Raw genomic sequence first — 17,965 nt, 5'->3', positions numbered from 1 at the left:
ACAGACATTTTATAGTGACCATGGTCCTACTAAAATGAGGGGAGGGGTCACAGAGGATGAAGAAGAAACGGAGGATTTATTCCCCTAATAACAATATTTTAGACTATGCTAAAGTTTACATGAGAAATTATCACAGAAGAAATGCAAATGGGTTTATTGCACCATTTGCACCAGGTGACCAGGCATTTTATTAGCAAATATTAATCAGGTTCGTTTACCCACCCTGACATTTCAAACGGCGTTCAAACATCTTTCATGACATGATAGTCATTAGAGTTGTTTCTCTTGATTCTAGCAAGCCGTAAAATAAAGCTATAAGTAACACAACATCAATTAAGAACAAATGAACGTAAACGCAATTCCGTAAATCGAGATCAAAGTCACGGTAAAAGGAAGGTACCTACCGTTGTTAGCACCGTAAACTATAGTCTAGCTGTATCTTTAGGTATTTAAATAAAAGTAAACAAACAATTTGTACATTTTCGGGTAGTTACAACATTTATTGGTTAACCAACCAAATACAAAACTCACTCACTGTTCACTGAACGACCTGATTTTAACCTACATTATTTGATCGTGTAATGTTTTTAAACTACCCTCAACTGGCTTAAGGAGCCATTTGAGGGTAGATTTTGTTTAATTACTTTTATCTAAATACCTAAAGATACAGAGTAGAGACGTAGATACATTGAATCGCGGGGGAAAAATATTGATCATCGATTTTTTAAAGCAAGCTTAAGAATTTTAATATTATAACAGAAAAACATGGTGAAAGCATTTGGAAACCAATCCCATCAAACACATAATGTGAAAGGAGAGCCGAGTTCAATATGCGTCGTTGTTGACTTCGCCGAAAAAGGAATAAGATCTCTATGAGTGCCAAGTTCTAGTTCGCTTGGGATGTAATTAAAGTTCAGGATTTCACTTGGCTCGTTTTTACGTACGTACATATTTGACTATGTTAAATACTTTTCTAAAATTTAGTTTGTTGGTATAAAAACTAAACCAACCACTAGCCATTTTAAATTAATTTAATTTGTACCTACATGTTTCTCCGAGATACAGCCGCCAAACATATTAGGTACCTCGAGCAACGAAACTGAAATTGGGGGTGAACTGAAAACCAGTGCTGTAACAGCTAGTCTGTAACACAGCAAATGCCATGAATCTAGTATTAAACTGGATTGGGCATGAGTGGTGGGGATAACTGACAGAACGGGATAGTCTTATGTATCTTTCAGTAGGAGTAGTAGCGAAAGCGCTATTATTGTTTGTCCTTGTCACAGTCTCACATTTTATTTGTTCCCCACCTTTTTTTTAGTATTGATAATGGTGGGCAACAAATGAATTCGACCAATCACAGTGTTGCATTTGCGTATGTTTTGTCCCTCACGGAGGCACGCGTATACCACTTCTATAGGATGCTACTTCTATGGCAAATGCTGAGTCCATGCCTATTGGTATTGTCACACTATTGGTTGTTTATGTGTAAGTTTTATGACATAAGAACGATTAATGTCAATCTATGTTAATTTCATTGTTGCTGGTTCAACACGTATTGTTCAACATGTGAATTTTTTTTTTGTTTGTTTTGTTTTTATCGTTTTTGTTTTCTTGTATGTGTGTGGCAATAAATAATTCTTATTCTTTTTCTTATTCTTAAACGATTCTCGCTTGAACTATAGTACATTACTACAGAGGCCGGGACGAAAGGGGTTGCCGGCCGAAGACATATAGACGGCCGAGCGAAGCGAGGCCGGATAGGTCTGAGCGCGGGCAACCCCATTTCCCGCCGAGGTATGTATAGTGCTTTTCTCAAACATGCAATGAAATAAATAAAATAAAAAATCCACGAAACCCAAGTTTTATTTATAGAAAAAACTAAAAGTAAACTACACCCAAAATATAACCAACACGTACCTATATCAATCACGCGTATGTTTTACACGAGTCGTGTATTTTTACTACCCGTATGTTTTCACGTATCTTTGATTTTTTCGCCTTGTATCCGTCTGACTTTCGTTTTTGTCACATAAGTTTACATAGTGTTTTATGTTGATATCATGTTTCACATACATCGTTGCTTTATGCATGGAGTAAATAAGTATAATTTCCACAGTGTTGACGAATTTGTAGTTACATTCACTTAAAATATGCCACAAAACTGTTTCTAATAAACTGTAAGCCATTTTTCTTAGTTTCTCAAATAATAAAATTGCCATCAGCAACCATATACATACTTCGTCTTTGACTTGGCGGCAGAGGCAGCAAGTTATTTAAAATCAATTCTGCTTACGCTGCCAATTCCAACACCTACGATTACAATTAATATTAATTTCATTATTTCGTCGGAACTCATATTAAAGTCAAAAAATCAACAACGCACCATAAATCCAATAAAAAAGAATGAATATTTTTCAACTTTACCTCCATAACAATTTAAAAAATATAACTACGCGTGTTTGAGTAGACCTTTTTACCGCTAACGTTTAGATGAAATATTTTAAATGTTTTTATTTGTGTAGTTAAATTTATAATTTAAAATTATAAAATTATAGAATGTATTATTTATTAAGTTCATGTTGATTTTATACAAATAAAACTGCAAATTATAGCAAACATTGTTTTTTGTTTTTTTTTATAGGCGTAGTGGCAGAGTGTCATTACGAACCATAAAGCAAATACTGCCTCTAGTTTTTTTTAATGGATGAATGCCACGATGCTTTGTCACAAATATCTGTGAAATGAAAATTAAAAAAAAGGACTTTGCCGGCCTAGGCCTGCAAGATGTGTATGAAATTCCATTAACGACCTTTTGTCCTAGCCGCACCTGAAACGTCATACTTCGCAGCCTATTATAAGGAACATAACATCAATATTTCATTGCATGTTTGAGAAAATAATATTATAACATTTTCTCAAAATACTGAGTACAACTAATTACTCGTACGCTCTATATTCTAGGCCTCGCAACACGGTTCGTGAAAAATTCTTTCGCAAGACGCTCCGAGCATTCGGCAGGTCGGAACTAAGACATAGGATTCGAGTTAAGTAGTTTTATTTTACCATACATCGTATTTTAGGTGCGAATATTCATCATGTTGGCCTACCTGTTTGTTCGCCATAACTCTTGATGAGATGATGATTACGTCATACGCCAATTGGTTATTAATTAAACAATTTCCTAACGCGTTGGATTTTCTTCATTCCTTGCGAAAACAGGTCCATTCTGAAACAGGGTAATAAACATAGATATAAACTATGGATGAGCGCATGCATATGAATTGCCCGTTGCGATCTTCATGTCAGCAAAAAAGCGCCATCTGTTACACGCTGCGTACAACTACGTGAGCTCGACTCTCGCGATAACTTTGTACGGGCGTACAAGGCTTGTTAAGTTTATTCGCGGTTTATATCAGAAGAGCGTCGATTAAGTTTATGGTTAATCAAAATTATTTGTTGTATTTGTTGGCGTTGTTTGATATCCGTGTCGTCGACACTGACGCTCCTTCTTACCTCTCAAGACCCGTGACATCTGTACTAAAATCAGCTGAAGACGAAAAACAGAGAAAATATTCCACGGCCTGTGAAATGCGACATGCAACTTTCACACCACTTGTAACATCTGTTGACAGCGTCTATGCACCCCAAATGTCCTCCGTTATAAAACATATGGCAGAAACCATATCTCAACGTTGGAACCGATCTCTAAGTACTGTACTGGGCTGGCTGAGATGCAGGATCAGTAACGCCGTTATACGTGCCACCACCATGTGCATCCGAGGCACACGCCACCGGTTTAAGTCCCCCGCCTGGTGGCTTGGGTTCGACGACGGTGCCGCCCTTCCATACATCGACTGAAACCCCTTTTCTACCCTACCTACATATGTCTTAACCTAACCCTTTGCCTATGTATTACTTATGATTCTCGTAATAAATGCTTTAGTTAACATATTTATTGTATTAAAATGGGCGAACTTATCCTTATAAGTTTCCGTTCTTCTACGTTATTTCGTGATGTCATTATCGTCTCAGGTGGCAATGCAATATTTTAAACATTCGCGCAGTGCGGTGTGCCGCCCTGTGTAAGCCGGCTCTGTCAAGGTCGACAAGTTGGCCGAGCTACTAGCTACAGCAGTACAGTTCGATAAGTACCTCCCGAGCTTTCGCGAGTAAAATGCGGCGAACAACTATTTCTGTTAGTTTCTTGCTTGCAAAACAGGTAGAGTAAAAAAGAAGGAAACAGCAATACAAACTAACTATTTTGGCTCAGTGATCCAAAGAGAATCTTGGCCTCCGAAACGAGAGCGTGCCACCTGTCCACAAATATGATGCAAAAATATAAGTAGGTAATGGAAAGTATTAAATACAGCGATGTGAATTAATCGGTGTTTGAAAATGCGCGCTTTGTTTCTAGCGCTCACCTGTTAATTTTTTTTGAGTTTTACCTACAGTTAATTAAAAACTTTAACCTGACAAGAATTAATATACTAGGTACCTAAGTCAACGAATAAAACAATAACAAATACTTGATCTTGTTATTTCGAATGTTTTTAATAATTATGTAAAAGAAACGGGAACAAACTCTGTAAGACAGACAATAGGTACTTTAATTTCGGTAATTATATCCGGTAGGTAATCAACTAATCATATTTAAGTAAATTTACCTATACAAATCACGCAGTATGCATTTCTACTTCATAATAACTTCCAAAGAGAAATGACGTCCTTACAAGGTTAATGCATTAGCGCTATGACGTACGAGCGAACATTAGTTGCTCGTGAGAATGAAATAAAATTATCGTTTAAAATTGGTTTTAAGCAATAAATAAACCTAATTGGAAATTACTTACCGATGATATGAGATCCCATTTTTTTTCTTATACTTCCTATAATGGTTTTTGCACCCTTTTACAACGCAATAAGGCATTTTTGTGTTATGCTGCGTGACAACTTTCTACTGCGCAATTCGCCACACGACTGAGCGCCGGGGTGTGATAAATGCAAATATCACACCCATGTAGCGGCCCCCTTTTTAGTGCTCGTTAGCCGCGTCCTTACGAAGTAATATATATGTCCATGGTAATAAATCAAACATCCGATCAGATAGATAAGATATCGTTACTTAAATAATTAAAGACTTGTAACTTTAGGACACCTACTTATTCATACTCCGGCCGGCGAGAGCAAAAATGCGTCTGCTCCTAGTGCTTAATTAAATATCGACTATTCTATCGACATATGGATGTCGATAGAATAGTCGACTTTTAATTAAGCACAATTTTTTTTTAAACTGAGCCATTAGTATTTGTTATTTATTTCAACTTGATACCTCCACGCGTTTCTAAGAATAACCCTAAAACAATTTTCTATCAACATAAAATTATTATTATTATAAAGTTATTCACAATAAGTATCAGAATGTGTTGAAGAAGAACGTTGGCATTTTAACTTTAAACAATTTAAATAAATTGATATCTGGCAGAGAAGTGGAACTACCTAATACAGAACAAATTCATAATCACTATGAATTATTTCGTTTTGCTCCGATTACTACAGTAGATTTAGAACGGTCCTTTAGTTGGATGAAATGGATTTTATCGGCAAGGCGAAGGAGTTTAAAATCAGAAAATTTAGAAAAAATGCTAATTGTATATTACGAAAATTACATAAAATACTGAATAAATACAAACACTTGGTTTTAATTTTGTTTACAACAATAATTAATACTTCTGCATATCATAACGGTGGTCCAGTACATCGTGTTGTTTTTATCGACATCGACCAAAGTGTGTGTCCTCGCACTATTAAGCTGTCAACGCATTTTTGCTCTCGCCGGCCGGGGTATGCTTATTAGGGTTCCGTAGCCAAATGGCAAAACACGGAACCCTTATGGATTCCTCATGTCTGTCTGTCTGTCTGTCCAGTATAAGAACTATACTGTTGAAACTTGGTAAGTAGATGTATTCTGTGAACCGCATTAAGATTTTCACAAAACAATAAATTTTGGGGTTTCCCCATACTTAGAACTGAAACTCAAAAATTTTTTTTCATCTAACCCATACGTGTGGGCTATCTATGGATAGGTCTTCAAAAATGATATTGAGGTTTCTAATTTTTTTTTTTCTAAACTGAATAGTTTGCGCGAGAGACACTTCCAAAGTGGTAAATGTGTGTGTGTGTGTGTGTGTCCCCTGTAACTTTTAAAATAAGAGAATGATAAAACTAAAAAAAATTATATGATGTACGAGTACATTACCAGATTACCACGCAAACTTCCACCGAAAAAAATAATACATATACGTAATTTTCCGTAGAATCACGAAAATACCATACGTTTAAGTATTATATCTAGTATTAAATAAGTTTTCGGCAAAAATTTCATTTTTGGTACAAGCTTTTATCGCCGACTGTACTTTTCTTTCCACAGGCAACTAATGCTCATCGAGACAATTCTAAAAACCCCAAACACAATTAGGTTTCGTTGTTTTATCACAGAGTTCCTATGGTCACCTCCGGTCTCCATCATCAGATCAGCTCGATGACACCATAATATTGCATTGTCACCCGACTTACGTATGTATACAAAATTTCAGCTCAATCGGAAACCGGGAACTGGATCAAATTTAACTTGCAAGATTTGATTACACACAGACAGACAGACAGACAACTGTCAGGTGAAACTAAATAAAAGCTTGTAAAAAACGTACCTACGGCTGGCCTAATTTTGCCTTCATGACCTGTAAGGAAATTGAGTTATTTTGTTACAGCTCATGAAGAATAACATTTGATACTCGATCGAAGTTGAAGTTTATTGCAAGACCTTACCATATGCTGATTTGATGGGAGTCAGGACTTCAGAAGCACAAGTTGGTTTCCGCCAAATAAGTAAGTAGGTACCGAGATTTAAAATATAAGTACGTACTCGTACCTACCTATCTCCTACTTGGCAATCTACACGAAATGCAACCATGGAGCGAGGTTAATTTGATTAGCATGACGGTAATTTCAACAAGGTGCAAGCTTACTTACTCACGCATTGTGGATTTTAAATTTCAAAGAAAAAACGCTATCTGTCTCTCTATCGCACTATTAAGTATTTAAGAGTCATGGAGAGACAGAATACATCTAGTACAACTTCAAGTATAGGTATGGACTCGCACACGAAAACACAACTCATGCTAGTCGGTCGGGTAACAATTTAAATTTTAGATACTTAGCTATTTAAGCTTTTATCGATACTGTATACACTTTTCCTCCAACAAATACAAATACATTGATAACGCCATACCTGACACGTAATCAGGTACAGTCTATATCTAATTTAAAATTAACGAAATTAAATTGAATTGGAACATTACTTGATTTAAGTAAATATTACAGTAAAACATTAAAAAACTGACTAGAAAAATTATATATGTAGTAGGGAGTTCGTAGAACTCGTTTACAGAATAAAATATATGACTAAGAAGCCTTACATTTTATATGACTTGCGTAATCTAGCTTCGGCAACGGTCGACTAATATCCATCGAGACAATTCTAACAAATTCAAACACAGTGAGGTTGGGTTGTTTTATTCATAATTCATATAGCCACCTCCGGTCTCCATCATCAGACCAGTTTGATGGTACCCTATCATTCTAAATGGCTTTTCCTCCTAGCTAATTTTAATGTGAATTCTGCCAAATGTCGGGGTGTAGACTTATAATATATTGTCGTCCAACTAAGTAACTTAAGTACTTACTCATGTGACGCTTCAGCTCAATCGAAGCTGGTGTTGGGGGTGTTGGGTCTAATTTAGCATGCCAGATTTGATGATATACAGACATGTACGTATTATTATATAATACTGGAATCATTGACGTATATCTCAGGACAGGCCTTACGGGCAATAAGAATGGGGCCACTGCAGCGATGTGACACCACCACAACGCGATTTGTTGATGAGTTCGCATCACGCGCACGATTGGTCCCAACGCAACTAGTTGCATTAGACTGCACGATTGGCTCGAATTCGTGAGTGACACCGCTGAACTAGCACCATTTTTAATGCCCGTAAGGCCCGTCCTGAGATATACGTCAATGACAGGAGTAAAAAATACCACGCTATTTATTTTATTTGTATACTTTATCGACATTCCTTTTTAGGGTTCCTTACCCAAAGGGTAAAAACGGGCCCATATTACTAAGCCTCCGCTGTCCGTTAGTCCGTCCGTCCGTCTGTCTATTTGTGTGTCACCAGGCTAGAACTCGAGAACTGTGATGATAGTTATAATGTTTATAATGTTTATATGTTGCCGCTATAACAACAAAGATACTAAAAACCAAATAAAATAAATATTTAATTGGGACTCCAATACAACAAACGTGATTTTTTGTCGTTTTTGCGTAATGGTACGGAACCCTTCGTGCGCGAGTCCGACTCGCACTTGGCCGGTTTTTATGCCTAACGCACGGCCCGCTCCATAAGCCGAATTATTCGGTTAAAATGGCGAATATTCGAAAAATATTTTTTACTGACTGACTGGTAGCAAAGGTCTCCGTTTCAGCTTCATGTTCTCCTTTGCAAGTCGCATTTCTAAAGAGGTTTTTGTGAAATTTTATGAGCAGGTTTGGTAGTTAGACTAACAAGGAAGGGTACCCAACTGTCCGACTCCGATTTGATTTATTTTGATATATGTATATGTTATAGAGTAGTCTAAAATAACGGACACGTATATATAAAAAATATATATATATATAATAAATAAATATAATAAATATATTTTTATATAAAAAATGAGTTTGTGGTGAAATGACAAAACACGTCCCCATTCTTTATTCATGTTCTCCAACATATAACGAAACCAGTAATTAATTATCGATTTTTTGGAAAAAAGTTTTTCTTAGAAATTAGAAGGTTTGGTCAATTTTCAGTACTTTGAAGGCCATTTTCTCCTAACAGGATGAGTTTGGGCAGCTAAAAAAAAATACGTGTCCGTTATTTTAGACTACTCTATAACATATATCAAAATAAATCAAAGAGTCGGACAGTTGGGTACCCTTCCTTGTAAGAGATTTTTTCTCGTTTCATTTTTTGGAAAATGTTTAAATTGCTGGAAATTGGCATAAAGGATTTAAGTGCCAGGATGTTCTATGGCACTTAAGATCATTGTGAGTTGGCTGTGATAATGACTCAACAAAGTAGGTATTTTTCATTATTATTTTACATTATTGTACCTTATGAAGCTTATCGCGATGTCTAAAGCTCTCTATCAGATCATGATTTCCTGTTGTCATTAAAACACATAATGACTATAACGAGACATGTTGAATCCATAGAATGTTTTGATATTTGTTGAAAAGTTTCCGAATCCCTTGCCTTTAACTTTTTAATTCCTATAGTTCGTTTTTTTTAGCATTAGAAATAAGGTCTCTTAATCGAAATCTTGATGTGTCTTTTAATCGAAAAACACATTTCTGTTGCCCTAGTGAAAAAGGGTACAAGTCTCACACAGATTAGGTGTAAAAGGGCATAAGTGTTACGTGGAACTTACATCCTTTTGCTCCTGCGCTGCCTGAGACTTGTACCCTTATTCACTAGGGCCACAGATTTTAAAAATAAGTTACTGCAAATATGTAACAATTTGGTATCTAATATGCAGCACGCAGCATATTATTTATATTCTTCTGCTTTCATAAGTAATAGTCACTGATTTTTAAAAAGGATTTTTCACTTACAAGACATGCCAAGATCGCTTACCTTCTTCCAAGTTCTTTCTAATGCTAAAAAAAAAAAAACTATAGAGAATCGCCTAGGAAGCAATTCATCTTTCAATACAAATAAACCAAATAATTCGGCCGAATATTTGGTTTGGTAAGTTCTGAACTGAATCAAATATAATATTTAATAACCAACCAAATATTCATAGTTAGCCAACTCCATATTGGGCCAAAGTGCTGTCTGTTACCTTTTTCACACTTAACCTGCTGAACCAATTTAGATGAAATTTGGTATGGAGATAGTCTGAGGCCCAGGGAAGCACATAGGGTCGTTTTCCTCAATCATCATCATCATTCCACGCAAACGAAGTCGTGGGCAGAAGTCGTGCTATTATAAAACTTATATCACCTTAGCCAACAGAACCTACCTACCTATCTCTAAAACCGAATTTCGCAAATTGCGGGGATCTTTCTAATGAAGGCGTAATTAGAGTGACAGAGAAAGATGCTTACAATTTACGAACTTCGATTTTCACGGTTATAGCCCTGAAGGGCTTCCGCGAAAACCGAACTTCGCAAATTGCGGGGATCTTTCTCTTTTACTCCAATGGAGGCGTAATTAGACAGACAGAGAAAAATGCCCACAATTTACGAACTTCGATTTTCACGGTTATAGCCCTGATACTTCGGGCTATGAAGCTTCGACTGTCACGCCACGCAGAATAGGAATTTATCTAAGAGATGAATTTTCAAAAGCCCTTCGGTTATAGGAGCAGGCGGTTGTTGCGGTGGAATATTGGGGTCCAGTGATTTCCGAAGACTCGTCACTGACACTGAAAGACTGTAGGTAGAGTTGTTAGAGGTTACTTACCTGTATAATGCCTGTATACATGAAATGGTACCTGGGTTCACCTTGGGTTAGATAATGTTTATATCATTCACTTCGTTACTCCTGTACCTTCTCACAGTTCTCACTCCTGATTGAGTTAATAATTCTTTGATGGTTAACGCATCCGACATTGGCGCTAAAATCTGCATTTTATACAATTTTGATGTTTGATGACAAGATTGACATTGTCAACATCGACAGCTGTTTGATGTATGTTCAGATACCATACTTTTTTGTACTTAGTTACGTTATGAGACTAGCTTTTTTTAATACACTAACTACCTAATTAAATATTTTGTAATTTATAAGAAGTTAGCTTAAAAAACTGCTAGATACGGTAAAATTTATTATAAGGACCGTGATAAGTATAATTATAACAATAGATTTTTTCTGATACCCTAGTAGATTCTAAAAAACATTTTTTTATAGTAACATTGATAATCAAACGTCAAGTTTTGTCTTGTTCATATCTTGTTCTTTTAGCTCTAGCAGTGCTGTCAAAAAGTAAAATAAACATTTTGTTGGTTTACCTATCTTATTTTTATTTTCAATGCAATTCCATCTAAACTATACAAAATATTCTTAAATCGTTAATAAGTTCAATATGATAGTGTGACGCTGTGACTCTGAACAGTACATTTATTTACCTGTGACTTAAATCTCCTGCCTTGACGAATTTCATTGTATTTGCGATGTTTAACCCCGATTTTAATGACTACCAATTGACTTCTATAATCACTGAGAGTTCTGGGGGCGTAGCGGTGGTGTACTCTGCACTTTACAAGCCTAATAAGCAGCATGTTGCCGTTAAAAGATACTTCGTTGATAATAGCAAGGAAAATGCTAATCTGATTCAGGTAAAGTATACATTGCTTGACGACAAATTTTCATAGATTTTGTTGATATTTACAACGAACGCTTTACTTTTAAACGTTCGTCACAATACTTCAAAGTAAAATTTCTGTTGCATAAAATTACCTAAACACATGACTAAGTATTAAATTCTGCAAATCTACTAGATATTTCTATTGAAAGAATATCACTAAACTTTTTATGAATATTTCAGCAAGACATCTTAACCCGCAAAGAACTGCAACATCAGAACATTCTTCCATACTTGACTTCTTTTGTCCATGGCCAAGAACTGTATGTAGTGTCTCCTCTGATGACATTTGGGTCCTGCCGAGATGTCCTGGACCGGTACTTCCATGAGGGCTTGCCTGAACTGGCCTGTGCTATAATACTGAGAGATGTGCTCCTAGCATTACAATACTTGCATAAACAGTTGTACATACATAGGTAAGTGTTACTTCTCTATACTATAGTTCGTTTTTTTTAGCATTAGAAAGAACTCCACAGAAGCAAGCGTGCAGTTTTTATCAGGCTCTTTAAATGTTAATAATTATTGAATTATCTAATGTAGCATGGTCAATGCATATAAAATACTTCAAATTATTACCGCTAAAAGCGCCGGATTTGGAACCACAAGCTTACTTCTGCGAAGTTCTTTCTAATGCTAAAAAAACGGACTATATAGATCACCAATATACTCCCATTGCTAGCCCCGATTAGGGTTACCAGATACAAATTTGATTTCATCGTCTGAGCTCCATTTACCCAACAAACAAATGGGATGGTCCAATGGGCAAGGGCAAATGGTTGATTACCTACATCATAGCAATCGCAAGGAATAATGTATGAGTAGTTATGGACCTCATTACTATAATGTTTATTCTAGTTAATTTTGATCACATGATAAAATTGCATCAGCCTTTTATTGTTGTAAAATTTGTCAACAAATGTTGTCCATATCATATTTTCCTCTTCTACTGCACTTCTGCATGCATAGGCTTGAAGTAAAATTGTAAGCACATTGCCTTATCCATGTTGGTTACCCTTTCCCAAATACCGCTGTCTAGATCTATTAAATTCCTTCCAGAAATAATTTGAAAAAGATAATAGTTTTTTTTTTCACTTCATATTTCTTGTATTTCAATTTCAAAATAAACTAAACTAGTATTAGTCTTAAACTATTTTTTTTTTAACTAAATCTAAAACATTATTTTTGTACAAATGGAAGAACCTCAGAAAATGCTCTGACTAAACAAGAGCATTATGTATTGGGGCTTAGTGAAAGAGCCAAGAGAAAGTGGTAAAAATTAATTTAAAAACTATTTCATGCTGGTTTCAACCTCCACTTGTCCATTTTATTGGTGATTATTATTAAAATAGCATTCACTGTACTGGTTTTTATATCCTCTTCAGAAGCGTCCGAGCGTCGCACGTGCTATTGAGCGACAACGGCAGCGTGCGTCTGTCGGGGCTGCGCAGTGCGGCGCCGCTCGTCCTGCGGGGGCGCCGGCAGCGCCGCCTGCACACCCTCCCCCCGCCCGATCCCGACAACGCCAACCTCATGTGGCTCAGCCCGGAGCTGCTGGAACAGGTCTGTATGCAGGAATATCCGTTAGCTGGCAGAGCACGTCTGCATGCAGGACCCTCAATTTGTGCTGCTGGATAGGGGAACTCCCCTCGATAATATTGTACTATTAACAGTTCGTTTTTAGCTGAATCTTTAAAATAAATATACCAGATCATAATATTTTTACAAACTTTTATTTAAGTTGCAATGTACCTATGTATGTTTGTATGGGTCAAATCTTGCAAGTTAAATTGGACCCACTTCCCGGTTTCCGATGAAGCTGAAAATTTGCATGCATATGTAAATCGGGTGACAATGCAATATGATGGTACAATCGAGCTGATCTGATGATGGAGACAGGAGTTGGCCATAGGAACTCTGGGATATAACAACGCAACCTAATTGTGTTTGGGGTTTTTAGAATAGTCTCGAGAAGTATTAGTTGCCTATGTAAAGAAAAGTACAGTCAGTGATAAAAGCTTGTACCAAAAATTTAATTTTTGCCAAAAACTTATTAGCTGCACAGTTTTATAGCTTACTTTGCTTATCTTTTTCCAGAATTTAAAAGGATACGACGAGCGCTCGGACATCTACTCGCTCGGTGTCCTATGTTGCGAGCTCGGCAACGGCGCCGTGCCCTTCGCGGAGGTCCCCACCACCCTCATGTTCACCGAGAAGGTGCGCGGTTCGCGCCCGCAGCTGCTCGACTGTTCCACCTTCCCGCAACCCGCGGCTCACGAAGTGAAAAGTAAGTGTTCCTTTAATGTCTGGACGAGCTGGCGAGGGCGCCGTGCCCTTCTTCCACCCCAATTTTGGGGAAAGCCATAAGCCGCGCGTGGCGCTGTCGCCACCTAGCGGCCATATTTGTGTTGATCGTAACAGACGCGTTTTGTTAGAGAGTGAGTCTTCTGTACCTAGTATTATTATTTATTCTGTGCCTGTGTAGAGTTAAACTCCTAAAGCCTGTCGCTAGTTGGGTTTAAACCCATGTTGTTTGAATCCCACAGATATGTACAATACAGAGCCCGGCGTGGGCGACAGCGCGGAGTGCGGCGTGGCGCGGCTGCGCGCGCTGTACTCGGCGCGGAAACTGTCCGACGCCTTCCACCATCTCAGCGAGCAGGCGCTGCAGAGGTGAGCCACTGTGTCATATACCGGTCTTCACATGATGGGAGTCATCACGCCGGTGAGCGAGCAGGACATCGCTATAGTGTTTTTCAAGTGGGACAGTATAGCACATACAGAAGTCCGAATACTGATAAAGGAAAACTGTCTTTAGGACCATTAGGTCTTTTTTGTGGAAACAATTTTGCCATAGTCAAATTTTTGATCAAGTGTGTGTAGCCGGTGTCCTTAAAAAATTATAAACAATGATTTTTGTTTGATGCGTTGTATGGGGATAAAAAATATGGGAGCAGAAGAAGTGAGTGAAATTAAAAAAAATATTCGCCATACATTTTGTACTATGTGTGTGTTCGTAGCGTTGTCTCTGCGGATCCGCATCAGTGTGATAACTGCTTAAGTGTGGCATGAACACTGAGTACGCCGTGTGTGCCGATTAGAGATGTCAGGATTTCAGGAATAGTGGTTTGGCCGAATACCAAATATTGAATATTCGGCCACACTCCCAGCCGAAGCGCCGAATACTCGGAAAACATTTGTAAATTTTGTATCACTGATTGCAGGGACCCAGAAAAAAGGCCGTCGGCGGCGCAGCTCCTAAGCCACCAGTTCTTCAGGCAGATCCGCAAGACTGACTTCCTGCCTAGCCTCATCGGCCGCGTCATGCCAATCAAGCCTGACCAAGGTACAGCCACCACACGGAATTGTTATGCCATTCCATTAACCCGGGGTTAACCGATTAAGCTTAGAGTTACCATGGTTACCAGTACAATTTGACACCGGGTTAATGGTTTAACCGCTCAACGCCGGTTAGTGGGTTGGTGCAAGTGGGCCTTAGGGTTTTTGCTTAAATTGGAGCTAGGACCCTAAATGGCGCAACAATTGCAGAGCGTAATGGTACTAACGTCTCGTCGTCGATGGTAGAACGATTGTTTAAGGATGGATCAACTGTTTCTTGTTATTCTATCCCGTCAGACAGGGGAAAATAGTAGCATAGTTTGTTAGAAAAACAGTCGTACGGTCGACTTATATGGGATGAGCTTATAACTACCACAACAACTTTTAGTTAATTTAAATGCCATTAAACCAAAATTTAAAGAGTCGCCCAGGAGAACGTAACCATGGCAACGGGTGACAAGAAAAAGTTGATGCACCCTTAACCCAATCAAAATAAAATTCTACACCGTCCATCACAAGTCGACATAATCAAGGGTTGAAATTAAGTGTTACGATTTTAATTCACAAACCATATTTATTTAAACATTCATGTCAAGATTTGATTGATTTGTGTATAGAAATATAAGTTATTAATTAGGCGCTGTTACCTACGTTAATATTATGGATTTCAGACTTGGATCAAATATCTAGGTAGTTTGTAAAAACAAAAAAAGAATTGGTTACCTATGTAATTCAATAAATAATTAATTGAATTATTAACACGTTGCGGCAAATGTGAATTCACTTAATTACGAACCTAGATTAAGCAGTACTCCGCCTTGTTCATTTTCTGCCAGCATGACTGTGTGTTGAAGGCTGTCTCGCAGTCGTCCGCGCCCCTCTTGGAGCCGCAGGACCGCACGATATGCTCGTGCTTCTTCCTGATTGGCTCCGGCAGTAGCTCGAGTGTCGCCTCTATATCCACGTCTCCATTGTCTAGCATACCGGCGGTCTCCATCACGCATTTCATGTAGCATTTCAACTTTGGATCCGGCATCAAGTCGGCTCCAGAATTTACTTTATTTATTAACTCCATGTCTACTTCGCTTTCTTCCCCGCAGTTGTCTCTTAACATCTTGGCTAGTTCTATAGTTTCTTCATCCATACCTTCAGTACACGTCTTCTCTCCGATCACCACTCCGATCACGTATAACACCATCATGACGGAACAGAGGGCTACGCGCCCTGCCATTTTGTTATAGGAACTTTCTTAATTGACTATAAACAAGTCAGATCTGTTGTTTGTAAATGCTAGTTGTGAAGGGAATTTTTCTGAACGCCATATATATGAAGAGAAGCAGCTGGTGAAGTTAATCATGTGTTGGCCGTCTTTAGTAGACTAATCACACAATTTAGCACCAAGTGTAATTAAATCCTTCCTCGTTTCTGTTAATTGAGTGTGTTTAGCGATCTTTTATGTAATTTGTAATGGTTTTTCTGCTTTTGTTGTGTCATGTTAGATAATGGGAGTCCAGTTGAGATTAGCTGTATGCTTGATCATTTTTGTCATCAGTGCAGTCGACAAATTTCGACATGTCACTGGGATTAAAGACTCGATAGGTACTTAGTAGTAATTCGGCGTGTGTGTATGTCGACATGTAGAAATTTAATTTCCTAGGAGCCTCCTACATTTACCAAGTCTTCTTGGTAAAATCCCGCTGTCATTACATGATGTTTTGTTATGTGCGTGACCTCAACTCAGGTGACCTCATAACTTTATATTTATAGATGGCCAAGCAAATCTTGTCAGTAGAATAAGGCGCGAAATTCAAATTTTCTATGTGATGATATACATTCGCTACATTTTTCAAATTTGCCGCCTTTTTCTACTGACAAGATCTGCTTGACCATCTATAATCTATTTTTTTTTATATTTCCAGATGACATGTCCGCTTTGCTTTTACAAGAGAAAATGTCCGAAATGGAGATAGAGAAGACGACGGAATGGGACTTCTAAACACATACTACTGACAATACGGATATGGGAACATAGCTCTGCCCCTTAGGGCCGAGTCGCATATGTGTATATCAATTATTAGTATATATAGAACTAAAATCATCTCGTCTGTTATCTGACGTGAGTATTGAAAATATTTGTATTGATTATTTATTTCCTCGTATAATTAGAATTATTGTACATTTGATGTGCTCTTTATGAAGACATTATTATCTGTGTTATCTGTCATTCAACTTTCTTGGCGCGTAGGTCCTGATAAAAACAAGCGTTTTAACCTCCTAACTTGAAGATTATATAAATAACGCACCTACAATATTAAGTTAAAATTATCTTAAAATATTTATCGCGAACATACATACACACAAACAGTGTAGTGATGCACACGGGGTAAATAAAGCGTCAGTTTCATACTCGGTTAAATACAACATTCTCATTAAACTCTGTGTGGAATACTATTAAGTATATCGATGGGAAAATTATGGCAGTAAGTGTACGGTGTTATAATAATACTATTAAATATTATTTACTTGTTGTACAGTCAACTGTAAAAATATGGGTGTACAAATAAGGGGCTATTCATAAATTACGTCATTTCAAATTAGGGGGGAGGGGTCTGGACATTGGATGCCGGTAGCATGAAGTAGGAGGAAATGGGGTCATTTGAAGCATGATTTTTGGATTATTATGGGGGGGGGGGGGTGTCAAAAATCGACAAAAATCGATGACGTAATTTATGGACAGCCCCTAATCTCAAAAATATGTCCCATAACTCTTATGTCAGTGAATTAAGAACTATGGGACATATTTTTAAGTAAGCTGTCTACACCCATATTTTTACAGCTGACTGTACCTACCTACTCTTTGGAGACAATACGATGTTCGCCATAGTATAAATATATACCTAGAAGAATATTGTAATTTGATACCTACCTGTAGTTGTTGCCACTGTGATTATTAAACAAATTTTGTTGAATCTTTATCGTTTTATATACATGTAACGTATTTTCCATACGTAGCAACTCGCTGTAGGTAATAATAATATACTCTACGCGGTATGTATTAATAAAACGGTTAAAAATTTGACGATTTTATGGCGAATACAGAACGCCAAATGCCTAACGGAAAGTCATGTATCGATGCTTTAAATTTGTAACCCCC

At 37.5% G+C, this 17,965-nt stretch overlaps 2 protein-coding genes across 2 annotated transcripts; one reads left to right on the top strand and one right to left on the bottom strand.

The window, feature by feature from the left end:
• The first annotated feature begins 10,403 nt into the window (after positions 1-10,403).
• On the top strand, positions 10,404-17,778 carry LOC134665932 (STE20-related kinase adapter protein alpha). The gene is made up of 7 exons (XM_063522993.1): positions 10,404-11,449; positions 11,659-11,891; positions 12,858-13,035; positions 13,570-13,759; positions 14,019-14,145; positions 14,697-14,818; positions 16,731-17,778. The coding sequence occupies exons 1-7, from the start codon at positions 11,285-11,287 to the stop codon at positions 16,805-16,807; spliced, it is 1,092 nt and encodes a 363-aa protein (XP_063379063.1). The 5' UTR covers positions 10,404-11,284; the 3' UTR covers positions 16,808-17,778.
• Positions 15,366-16,117, bottom strand: LOC134666083 (general odorant-binding protein 69a-like). The gene has a single exon (XM_063523203.1). The coding sequence runs from the start codon at positions 16,040-16,042 to the stop codon at positions 15,608-15,610; it is 435 nt and encodes a 144-aa protein (XP_063379273.1). The 5' UTR covers positions 16,043-16,117; the 3' UTR covers positions 15,366-15,607.
• Positions 17,779-17,965: the final 187 nt, after the last annotated feature.

The sequence above is a fragment of the Cydia fagiglandana genome, chromosome 1, assembly GCF_963556715.1.
Source record: "Cydia fagiglandana chromosome 1, ilCydFagi1.1, whole genome shotgun sequence".
NCBI lineage: Eukaryota > Metazoa > Arthropoda > Insecta > Lepidoptera > Tortricidae > Cydia > Cydia fagiglandana.
Note: the sequence above shows the minus strand (reverse complement) of the source record. Positions and strands in the feature narration are given on the sequence as shown.